The sequence below is a fragment of the Phaenicophaeus curvirostris genome, chromosome 13 (assembly GCF_032191515.1).
Source record: "Phaenicophaeus curvirostris isolate KB17595 chromosome 13, BPBGC_Pcur_1.0, whole genome shotgun sequence".
Lineage (NCBI taxonomy): Eukaryota > Metazoa > Chordata > Aves > Cuculiformes > Cuculidae > Phaenicophaeus > Phaenicophaeus curvirostris.
The window spans coordinates 12,289,296-12,300,895 of record NC_091404.1 but is presented as its reverse complement, the minus strand read 5'-3'; the positions used below and the strand labels follow the sequence as shown (position 1 = coordinate 12,300,895).

Below are 11,600 nucleotides of genomic sequence, written 5' to 3'. Positions count from 1 at the left end.
CTGAAACATTGCCGGGAGTGGTGTTTTAGCTCTTAAGCTGAGGAACTGCTCACGGCTGGAAGCATGTTCCCACCTTCCTGACCCAACCACATTCAAGGTCAGGCAGGTAAGGACCAAGCAGTCCCTCCAGCCACTATCAGACCCTCCAGCCGCTCACTGCAACACAAGCAGGGGAAGAAAGAGAACGCCTCGCTTCCAGGCGCACGTCCCACTGGGTTTTACCAAAGTGGAGGGTGGCCCCGAAGAACCTGTGAAGTGCTGGTCCATGTCAACACAGCCACTTCTCTGCACCAGCCCAGTCTTTGTGCTGCTCTCCTGTCCAGCTGCAACACATACATGCATTAAGCTGCTTCCCCTCCCCCTGAACAGACCACTGACCTCTTCTAGGAGCCAGATAAGCAAGAAAAGGACCCATTCAAAAATAGGGCTTTTATTTTTATGTAAAAAAAGTGTAAATAAAAATGGACTTTTTTTCTGCCCAGGTTCTGACAGCCCCACTGCTGGTCCCACTGCCCGTGTGTCTCTCTAGCATTGGAGGAGGAAAAATCAGATGGTTAAGACAAAAGCGATGCACAAGACTAACGTTACAGATCTGCAGGGATGAAGTTCAGAACAAAGCAGCCTGGATCCCTCCCCATGCGAAGGGACTAAAATCCTGGCTCAGAACTATCCCTGTGACAGAGAAGAGACCTCTCGCCCCCAGCGATTAAGGAAATTAGGACAAGTCTTACTGAAACTGCTGAAGCCCCCCCAGGAGCCAGTGCCCCTTGCAGAGCTGCCTCTGGCAAAGCTTTTCCTCACAAGGACTCGTCCTCAACAGCCCTTTATATAAAAGCACACTGGTTAGCTGCCTTCTGGTCACTTTGCTTCTGCCCCCAAGAAGCATCCCCACTTCCAGCCTTCAGAGCACATTAGATATCAAAACCAGGGGAGGCAACTGGAAACATGACAGTCCCATTCCAGCAACTGGGTAGAGAAGAGCAAAGAGCCAGCAGAAGTACAAACTGAGGCACTGAGGCCCTGGGTCCAGGGATCAGCAGACAAACCAGTAAGCAGGTCCCCATTCTATAAAGCAGAAAAGCAAGAATTTACTGTTCTAATCCTTTTATGATAAAGTTTAAAAAAGTACTGAAAAGTACCTGGGTGGACTATTTGATCTCATCTAGCTGAGGGTCAAGCCAAGCCTATGGCCAAGTTAAAACAAACCAAAGCCCTTCAAATCATCAATCCAAACCCACTGCAATGGGTCATGACAAAGGCAGCCCTCCAGACACCAACACATTCTGTGACTGTTGGGAAACAGCTCCAACCTTGGAAGAAAAGGAAGAAAGAGGCAGGACAAGACGTAGGGGCGAAATGTTATTCCTCCCTCTCAAGGTGAAAATGGAGACACCGAGTAACAGCCAGGAGCTACCGCCTCCCTAAAGACACCACTTCTATTGGCATCATGGTGTTCAGCTTTCGAGAGCAATTCAGTGCAGGGGCAGTCGGGCACCCCACTCCTCTGGCAACCCTTAAAACAGGATGAGGAGGGGGCCCTGAGCAGGGCATATCCTGAGCAAACACACCTGCTCACTCGTATACACAGCAGAGAAGGAACTTGAAACTCATTGTCCCCTCTGCCACGCAGTCAGTCATTTTTTTCTCCAGGCCTCAGACTCCTCCCTCCCTACCAACAAGGTCGCCTGCTTTGGACAGATCCAGTCGTTTACTCCGAGCTCTCTTCTACCTCCTTTTGTTTCTTCTTTTTCTTCTTCTTGGTGCTGGTCTCAGTGGTCTGTGAAGAGGTTGGAGAGGTCAGGAAGGAATCAAAAAGGAATCTCCACTGCACATTTCAGGAGGAACAGCCCCACTCCACACAGTGCAGGCTCCCCGTGGCTGAAACCCCCCTCACCACCACACAAATATTTGAGCACGCTGGCAGAATGCAGCACCATCCTCCCACCAACTGTCCTGGGGCACCCCCACACGCCTCACCTGCCCCTTCTCCCACCACTCTCAACCAGTTCAGTTTACAAATATGCCTGTACAGACATTGTTCTCTGCCGGTGGGGAGCCTGACACTTTGGGGACATGCACAGCAGGATGTCCATGTGTTTTATCCTAGAGGTATTAGGAAGAGACAGCAATCTCTCCCATACTTGGACTGAACTCGGTAGAGCCCAGTTACATACCACTTCTATTTGCTCTCCTCCACTCTCAGCTGCCTCTCTGGCCTTCTTCTCTTTTTTCTTCTTTTTCTTTTCCTTTTTGCTCAGCTCCTCTGGTGGTGGGGTGGCAGGGGATGGTGGAGTCACAGCCTCCTCATTTTCACTCTCCGACTCTCGCTTTCTCTGTTAGGGGAACAGGTTGTCAGATATTCCATCTTCTGAATGAGCTCAAGGGATAGAAAGACTTTGGAATTTCATTGCAAACATCGATCTGTTTCAATCAAATCAACCACTTTTGAGCAGGAGGGTGAGCTGCAAACTAGAAGTGTTCCCCTCCAGCATACACTGCCTAGCATTTGCTTCTGCCACAATCGCATGTTGTATTTTTCAGTGTTTCCTGTACCCCAAATGCTCCAGAGTTTGAAACACCACTGCACCTTTGCAAATGCAAGCACAAGGCCTGACTTAGGGAACTTTAGATGCAACTCTTTCATGGACATTTCTGCAACTGTCTGTAATCTCCAGAAAAGATCTCTGGCAAAACAAACTTCCACTGTGGCTCCATACAACCTCTATCCTTGGATGCTGCAGCTTGTACACCACAAGTCGGAGCTTCTCATTCTTGTGTCAGAGCTTCTCATTCTTGTGCTGTGTAACAGGACTCACCCCCAAAGTACAACATCCCAGAGACAAACACCTGGGAAATAGGCCCTAAGTGGGTCACCCCACAGCAAGGTCACCCCGTAACACACACTAAGCCCCAGAATACCAAACATGTTGACCTGTAAACAACTAATTAGAGCAGCACAAAATTCAGGACCTGATATCAGTTGCCTAAAGGAACAGGCCTGTATCCACTCTTCATCAGGGCACAAACAACCTCACAGCCAGAGAGCACTAACGATACTCACTTTCGGAGCCTTCTCCAGCTGTGAAACAGGTTGGGGGACAGCAGCTGCCTCTTTCTTGGAGGCATCCCTGAAAAAGAAGATCCCCAAGCTGAGCAGGACAGCAAGAGCTGCTCTGCAAGAGTACAAAGCTCTGTCTCCCTCAGAGGGACTCTGCAACCCGCGCCAGGCACTGGTGTGGGGAAGACCTGTAGCCAGCACCAGGGCCAGCTGAGCTGGGCAACAGCAAGGCCTCCCCCATTTAATTTAGCAGACTGACTCCCTCTGAAACCACAAGCACAGGCTAGAAAGGGATAACCGTCTGCTCAGGGCCTTTCCCTCTGGCGTTGCCAACGAGCAGCAAATTCCCTGGGTCTGTGAGAAATGCCACCACACCCCATGGGTCCGGACAGCCTTGAGTCAGGCCTAAGATGTTCCAAGCACAAACAGCAGCACAGACCCCAGCCCTGGCTGCTCAGGGCTCTGCTCTGCCCACTGCATGGCAGCCACACCCCATACCCACCTGTAATCTACATACTCCTTCTTCCAGGAATCCGGTGTGCTCTCGTTGGGCTTCCCATGCTTGTCCAGCAGACCCTTCTGGATCATCATCTTCTTTTGACTGGCCTGAAAGAGACGTGCAAAAAGTCAGACTGCAGCTCCAGGGAGGAGGGACCCTCCGTGGGGCTTCAGCCACTTGGCCTAAGAGGAGGTAATCCACAAACAAGCCAACAACTGCAGCATTATTGATTTAATACTTCTCCAAGGACTTTCTAATGAGTCACACAAAACATCCCCTGCACAGCAGCCTAAAAATCTCAGACAGGAAGCATCTTTATTAGTAATAATGGCAATTTTGCAGGAGAATAGCAGCAAAATAAATGACTTCGCACATTACAGATCTCTGATCTTTGACTGGGTTTCTCCAGCTTAATGCCTCGTCACATCTTAGCTGCACCACTCCAGCTGCAAATGTGAGGTTTTGCTAAAGACTCCAAGATACCTGAACTGGCCTACATTGCCTCATGTTCACTGCGATAAATGTGCTTGCACCCCTACAGTTTTCTACATTTCCCTGGAACCACAGGAATGGATCGAGGCACAGCAATGGATCGAGGCACAGCAACACGACACTGAGTTTTAAGTCCGAGCTGCATCACTCGCCACAGTGAAATGCCAGTCTGGCTGCTGCAACATTAGCAGTGCTGACCTGCTCATTTCCATGACTACTACATGTTTGACAGGAGAGGAACCCAAACGGGTGTTCCTACTGCTCCTGCCCTTCAGGCACAGTTTAGTGTCTCACAAGACAGTTTGCACTGCGGCACCACTGCAGTTGCACCAGAAGAAAAAGCACCTCCTTGCCCAGCCCCTCCAGAGCCATCAGAATGGGGTGATAGATGAAGGTCATCTTTGCACAGAGTGCTACTGCCATCCACTTCACATCATTTGGCTCTTTAGCAGAGGACTGGTGCTGCACAGACCTCAGAAGACCACGGCTGAGCACCAGCAGCAGTCCCAGTTTGGCCTCAGGCAGAGCTGCCCAGGCTCCACGGGGAAGCAAAGCCTCGCTCCCACCAGCACTGGGCAGCACCACCATCAACTCCAGAAGAGCACAGAATTACACTGAGGCCCTGGAGAAAGGTGCAGCTCTGCCCAAGCAGCCCAGAGTGCCACATCCCAACAGCTGGGGTCCCCCCACCGCCCTGGGACTGAGCGCAGCCCCACACCGCTAACCTTGGGACCGAGGCCCCATTTGCGGGGATATGTGTCTCTCTCCATGATCACTCTCTTGATCTTCGCCACGATGCCATGGTCACAGGTAGAAATGACTGCTGTGGTCATCAAGGCAATGGCTGCAAAAGCAGGCAGGGTTCATTAACTCATTAATGGCAGAACTGCAGCAGGAACCTGCTGCATGCAGCCTGTTCTTCCTCTAACAACACAAAGAGGGGCAACACCACCCCCCCCCCGACCAGTGCCATTTCACCCCAAAACCTCATTGGAGGCAAGTGCTGGCCTAACATGCTGGAGAGCTGCCCTGCTCAAAGCCAGGAACTGCATCAGTCATGGATTAACCACACCATAAGCACTGGCCTCTCTGGCACCACAACAGATGATCTGTACAGTATCTCAGCACCTCGCACCTACACAGCTCCTCTGAACATCTTGGCTAGAACAGAGCACACTTTCGAGTCACTTCACAGAAACTGGTAATTGCTCAAGCCCTCTTACCTTTACCTTCCTGATCTGCTGAGAAGTGTGCCAGGTAGCAGTGTGTGATCAGACATTATCCCTCATCTCAGTGGGGATGGAGCCCCCAAAAAAGCGGCTCCAACCTTGCTGGCACCACTTCCTCCTGCAGGCAGCCAGCCACACACCACAGCAGCCTCCAGTAGGACACCGGGAAGCTGGAGGGTCTCTGGAGGCTGCACAGCACCCAGACCCTAGAACAGGAATCAGGGTGCTGCAGGAGGGCAGCACACTGCACTCAGGGAATGGATAAACTTAGTCATCACCTCACACAAAGAGCACACCTGAAACCAGGCTGGGGAACCTTTCACGCCTTGCTAAGGACTGAGGTAGCCACTGTTTCTTAACACCCTGCCCAAAACCAGCTACCTTGGGCCACACTAACTCACAGTCTCCATCAGGGAGCACTAGTTAAAGCTTCCACACATGAGGACTCCTTTGCTGCGCATTCACTGGAACACAGTCTGATATTTCTGCAGTCAGCTTTCATACCTAGGCAGATAGCTTCTCCTTTTGTGGTGATGACAACAATCTCTTGATTAAGCTCAATACCATCTTCATACCTCAGGACACCAGGCAACATGATCTTGGCCCCATAGCAAATGGCATTAACCTGTAGCGAACAGGAAGGCTTATTAGAGAATAAGAACAAGGTAAGAAGTGCCTCTAATATTTTAGCTTCCCCCTGCCACTACTGTCCCAGCAATAACATTCCCACACACCCACTTCTTAAGTGTCCACTACATAAAACCCGGCATTTTGGAAAAAGCAAGCAAAGTACCTATCATTGCAAAAAATATGCAAGGCAGATCACTTATCAGCATCCTCTTGAAGTGAGGAGAGCAGCTTCTCTGCCGCTCCATTCTTGGCTCTTGCATCTTAACACTCACCTGACAGCGGCACATACTGGGTCCTACATAGCTCACAATCAGGACCCAACACGTGAACCCTGATCCCTCAGTTATTTTATCAGCTGTACCAGTTAGGAGGACACTTAGCAGTCTCTGGCTGTCACCTGGCACTATCTCAGGAACTCACCGCACTGTCTTTCATGACCAGCCGCTTGTGTGAAGTGAGCAGTTTCTCTAACGGCAGGATAACTCTCCGCAGGTAGCTGTCGTCCTTGTTGTTGTCGTACTGCCACTGCGCATCCAGTACATCGTGCATAGTCACCATGTTGTCCTGCAAAGACACAATCCCTCTAAACTCTCCTACCAGCCATCAACTTGAAACACACACAAGCAAACAGCTAAAGTCCAAGAGCAAACAGTGTTGAAAGGGAGGGAAAAACTGAGGCCAAACTCAAAAGCATCAGAAAATGACGCTGAAAGAGGTAGGAATACTTTCTATCAATAGCTTGAGGTGAACCTGATTTGTGATATCACAGACTTTAACCTTTTGAATCTCAGCACTTGGATCTAGTGTATAAGGTCACTCTACATGAAAATTTTTAATATGACCAAACTTAAAACAAAGTTTAAATTAACTAGTTCCTCAATCTGTGACAAGGAATAAATTCATGAAGCAGCTGTAAGCACCCAACACCTGGAATTCAGAAATGACTGCCAAAAATCACAGCAGTGGTTAAGAGCACAGATGCATAAATAAGCACTCACACCGATTCTCCTGCTTTGTAAAGAAAGGCAGTAGCTCTGGAGTTCGGACTGGCAGCAGGATCCAGCTATGACCAGACTGAAAAGTCTGTACAAGTGTTCAAGACCACACCAGATTCTGCCCCAGGATCATTTCAAAGAAGCACGTGGCCTGCATTGTGCCGACACCAAGCGGTCACAGATTGCTAAGCACAGCAACCATGCAGGAACTCGTGGCACATGTATGGTTTGTAGGCAGAGAAACACAGGTGGCATAAAACACATCTTTAGTCACCGTGGTGTATTTCCCAGTCACTCGCTGTCCCAAAGTTTAATTACCAGAACAGGGGGAACACCCTGAACTGAACTCAACCCTTTGGTTACAGACCATCTCTGGCATCCCATGTTTTTGGGGCTACTTGCAAAACTCCTCCCAGCCACGTACACCTGTACCTCCTCACACTGTAAAACTAACACAGTTCCAAGGAACTCTGGCGATTCAGACAATTTTGGATTTGCTGGTTATAGTCAGAGCTACCATTCTACCTTCTCTCCGAGGATGCCTGAGCGCACTCTGCGGAGCTCTTGCATCTGGCCCCCTACACCAAGCAGCAAACCCAGGTGAACGCAGAGTGTTCGGATGTATGTTCCTGCTTCACAGCTCACCCAGAAGATACCTGAAACACAGGACAGGAGAGCATTTAAACACATATCTAGAAAAGAAACGTATCTAGAAGAGCTCCCTCCAAGAGAACCTGTATGCCCAAGCCTTCACAGAGCCATCAGCCTGGGGTGATAGATGAAGGTCATCTTTGCACTGAGTGCTAATGACATCTAATTGACATCATTTGGCTCTTCAACAAAGGATGCAGCAGTGCAAAAAGTAGATGGGGTTTGCTCCTCAGCACGCCAAAGTAACACATAAAGCAGTTACTGCTTGATGGTGGTGAGGATTTATGTCTTAAGCCATCTGCCAAGAACAGGAAGCAAACCACATCACAGAAAATTTTACCAGCTTAATATACGAAGAAAGCACGAAAGCCCTTGTTTTACCTAATCTTCTCTCGGGATCGTACTCCACCAGCTTGCTCTCATAGATAGTTCTGACTCTCAGTTGTCGTTTCACAGCAGCAATGAGGGGTGGTCGCTGAAACAGCGCGCCTGTCAGAGTTTCTATTGCCTGAAGGTAGAAGCAGAAGTGACATCTCACATCTGTTCCGTAATGCAGGAGCACCCTGGGGTCCCCAGTAACTACAAACACTTCCATGAGTGAGAAACCACAAGGTTCGTAATTTGGTGATGTCACATTTAATAAAGCAGATCTGAAGTGATGATGTGGCCAAAATGCTACGCAAGCTGCCAACAAACACAGTTGGGCTTTTTCATCAGGTGGCAGTGTGTGATCAGACATTATCCCTCATCTCAGTGGGGATGGAGCCCCCAAGAGGGGCTCCAACCTTGCCGGCACCACTTCTTCCTGCAGGCAGCCAGCCACACACCACAGCAGCCCCCAGTAGGACACTGGGAAGCTGGAGGGTCTCTGGAGGCTGCACAGCACCCAGACCCTAGAACAGGAATCAGGGTGCTGCAGGAAGGCAGCACACTGCACTCAGAGAATGGATAAACTTCGTCATCACCTCACACACAACACACCTGAGCTCCACTTCTGCCCTCTTGTATCCCACTAACGCTGAACACTCTGCATGCCAAGTGCCAGCACAGCTAAGAGCATGCCGAGACTTACCCTGGCAAGCTGCGCCTCACTTTCAATTGCATTGTGCAGCCGAATAATTCCCACATACTCTTTGCCTGAAAGAACGACAAGAGCAGTCAGGAGTGGCCACTTACATTTACTGTTGACCTCAAGGTCTGCACTGGTTCACAGCCACACATCCACAGAGCCCTGAAATTTTCACAACCACCTCCCTCTAGAAAGCGTGCTCCGTTTACCACAGAGCTGGTTGTTCTTCCAACAAAATAAATCTAAACTACATTTACTTCTTCGCTAAGTTTTATATCACTGGTCAGCTGGAGACTGAGGCTTTAAGTTCAGTTAGTACATGAAACCAGTCTGTCAGAAGTGTTTTCACTGAATTAAAACAACACAAGCAAAGGGAAAAGCAATCAGAAAACACTTGTAACAGCATGGATACACCCTCAGTGGCATGGAGTGAGAGGGATAAGCAACCCTGAAGCTCAAGACATTGAAGACCTTCCAAAGACTGGAAATCTCCATTTTGTCTCCAAAAGCAACTCCAAACCTCCCCAGTTGTTTAGATCGCAAATGGTCCCAGACAAACATACCTGCACTCTGCTGCGATTTGACCAGTCGTGTTGCCCTCTCAATACACACAATGAGGCACCCGGTCACCTTCGGATCCAGAGTGCCACTGTGTCCCGTCTTCTCTACTCGCAAGATGCGTCGGATCCACGCAACCACTTCATGGGAAGATGGATTGGAAGGTTTGTCGAGGTTAATAAAGCCAGACCTATAGCGCAAAACAACAAAGAGCTAAGCATCAGGGCAAACACAGTAAGGGTGCAAACACTCGGACAATATTTGACATGGCTAGCAGGACAAGGGACTTTCCATTTCACCCCAGAGAATTCCTTAAGCGTTTGCACGTCTGTCCCCAAACTGGCCACAACCCCAGGACAAGTGACCAGTGGGTCTTATCTAGACATTTACTGGTTAGCAGCAAGGCAGAACGAAGCACAAAGACACAAGGCAAATCCAGAATAGAAAACGTTTTGAAAACATTAACTGTGAAACAGAAACGAACCATTCTCTGGCCCTCGCTGTACTTACCTAACATAGTCAGAAATCTCTCTCTTGAGGGGATTAGCACCGGAAGGAAGAGGTGTGTAGTGTGCCGTCATCACATTTAACTTGTCAAAGTTCTACAAAATACAAGCAAAAGTCACAAGGATCCTTGAGCTCACCTTGGTTTCAGCACTGCTTTGCCCCAGCGCATCTCTCCACTTACACAACATCTCATTTGTACACTTAAGTGAAAGAGCCTCTTTCAAAACGACCCCATAATGAAAGTACAATAAACTCTTATAAAAAGACAAAGAAACTTAACTTGTGCATTGAAAGAAATGGGAAAGCAGCAGAATATCAGCCTTTACAACGCAGCATAAATCCAGTGCGCTCTAGAAACTCAGCACAAGTAACTCAGAAGTCTACATAGACCACAGGAGACGGTAAACTCAGAAAGCAGGCACAGAAATGATCCTGCTGGACAAACTCGTAACACGATTTCTACACGCAGAGGGGTTTGCCTCTGCTGCGAGCGCCAGCGATGCTTTCTTACCAACAGGGTGGTACAGAGCGAGGGCTGCGCTGCTGGGGGACGGCAGGGGGAGCAGGGAGACGGCAGGGGGAGCAGGAGGTGCAGGGACGGCGCACGTGGCCGCCTACCACGCGCCTTACCTTCAGCAGCAAGGGCCACTGGGATGTGTCCAGCTGGGCCACCCGGGACTCGGGCTTGATTAAGAACTCCTCCGTGTGCTGGATGTCCTGCGGGAGGAGGAAGAGACTCGGGATCAGAGCAGGGAAACCCGGCGGCCCCGCTCTCGCCGGCCACGAGGCAGCGCCAGCCCCGGGCAGCCGCCCTCCCTCCTCACTCACCGCTACATCCTCGTCGGCGAGCGCCCTCTTCTCCTTCTTCCGCTTCTTCTTCACGGTGGAACCTACGGGAACGAGACGCTGAGCGGCCCCGCGGCGCCACGAGGGGCGAAGGCCCGTGGCGCGGCCCGCAGCCCCCCCGCGTGCCCTCCCCACGTGGCGCCGCGGCGGCTGCGAGCTCCACCCCCGCAACTCGTCCCCCGTCCCTCCTCCCCCAACACAATCCAGCAGCGCCTGGCGAGCCGAGGCGCCGTCCCGGCCGCTCCCTCCCGGTGCGCACCGTCCGCCTCCGCCATATTCGCGCCGCGTGCTGCCGCGCAGGGACCGGAAGCGCCGCCCACGTCCCGACAGGCCCCGCGCCACCACGTGACCTCGGCCCGCGCCGCCGCGTAGCCCCGCCCACACCACGTGATGCGCCGCCACGTGACCCCCCCTCCCAGCCCCAACGGGCCCCGTCCCTCCCGCAGCAATAGGAGGGGTCGTTACCGTTACGAAAAGTGGAATGTTTTTGATCTAAGCTAAAATCATAGAATAACCAGGTTGGAAGAGACCCACCAGATCATCGAGTCCAAACATTCCTATCAAACACTAAACCATGTCCCTTAGCACCTCATCTACCCGTGCCTTAAACACCTCCAGGGAAGGTGATTCAACCCCCTCCCTGGGCAGCCTGTTCCAGTGCCCAATGACCCTTTCTGTGAAGAATTTTTTCCTAATGTTCAGCCTAAATCTCCCCTGGTGGAGCTTGAGGCCATTCCCTCTTGTCCTGTCCCCTGTCACTTGGGAGAAGAGCCCAGCTCCCTCCTCTCCACAACCTCCTTTCAGGTAGTTGTAGAGAGCAATGAGGTCTCCCCTCAGCCTCCTCTTCTCCAGGCTAAACACCCCCAGCTCTCTCAGCCGTTCCTCATAAGACCTGCTCTCCAGCCCCCTCACCAGCTTTGTTGCTCTTCTCTGGAGTCGCTCCAGAGCCTCAACATCCTTCTTGTGGTGAGGGGCCCAGAACTGAACACAGGATTCGAGGAGCGGCCTCACCAGTGCCGAGTACAGAGGGAGAAGAACCTCCCTGGCCCTGCTGGTCACGCCGTTT

The 11,600-nt window shown here is 51.0% G+C and overlaps 1 protein-coding gene and 5 non-coding genes across 6 annotated transcripts; all 6 read right to left on the bottom strand.

The window, feature by feature from the left end:
- Positions 1-414: 414 nt before the first annotated feature.
- Positions 415-10,839, bottom strand: DKC1 (dyskerin pseudouridine synthase 1). The gene is made up of 15 exons (XM_069868049.1): positions 10,794-10,839; positions 10,517-10,578; positions 10,319-10,405; positions 9,692-9,783; positions 9,187-9,371; positions 8,627-8,691; positions 7,936-8,062; positions 7,429-7,559; positions 6,329-6,472; positions 5,783-5,903; positions 4,775-4,893; positions 3,561-3,664; positions 3,062-3,128; positions 2,175-2,333; positions 415-1,777 (listed from the first exon to the last, which is right to left on the bottom strand). The coding sequence occupies exons 1-15, from the start codon at positions 10,807-10,809 to the stop codon at positions 1,709-1,711; spliced, it is 1,548 nt and encodes a 515-aa protein (XP_069724150.1). The 5' UTR covers positions 10,810-10,839; the 3' UTR covers positions 415-1,708.
- LOC138726391 (small nucleolar RNA SNORD83) lies at positions 4,416-4,491 on the bottom strand. Its single transcript, XR_011338435.1, has one exon. It is a non-coding gene; the product is annotated as a small nucleolar RNA SNORD83 (small nucleolar RNA).
- LOC138726389 (small nucleolar RNA SNORD17) lies at positions 5,317-5,561 on the bottom strand. The gene has a single exon (XR_011338433.1). It is a non-coding gene; the product is annotated as a small nucleolar RNA SNORD17 (small nucleolar RNA).
- LOC138726394 (small nucleolar RNA SNORA36 family) lies at positions 7,130-7,264 on the bottom strand. The gene has a single exon (XR_011338438.1). It is a non-coding gene; the product is annotated as a small nucleolar RNA SNORA36 family (small nucleolar RNA).
- Positions 7,660-7,735, bottom strand: LOC138726387 (small nucleolar RNA SNORD83). Its single transcript, XR_011338431.1, has one exon. It is a non-coding gene; the product is annotated as a small nucleolar RNA SNORD83 (small nucleolar RNA).
- LOC138726388 (small nucleolar RNA SNORD17) lies at positions 8,282-8,524 on the bottom strand. Its single transcript, XR_011338432.1, has one exon. It is a non-coding gene; the product is annotated as a small nucleolar RNA SNORD17 (small nucleolar RNA).
- Positions 10,840-11,600: the final 761 nt, after the last annotated feature.

Coding starts and splice junctions, on each gene's coding strand:
- DKC1 (XM_069868049.1), bottom strand. Junction 8,063..8,626: donor GTGAGGCGCAGCTTGCCAGG/GTAAGTCTCGGC, acceptor TTCTACCTTCAG/GCAATAGAAACTCTGACAGG. Junction 7,560..7,935: donor CGATCCCGAGAGAAGATTAG/GTAAAACAAGGG, acceptor CCTGTGTTTCAG/GTATCTTCTGGGTGAGCTGT.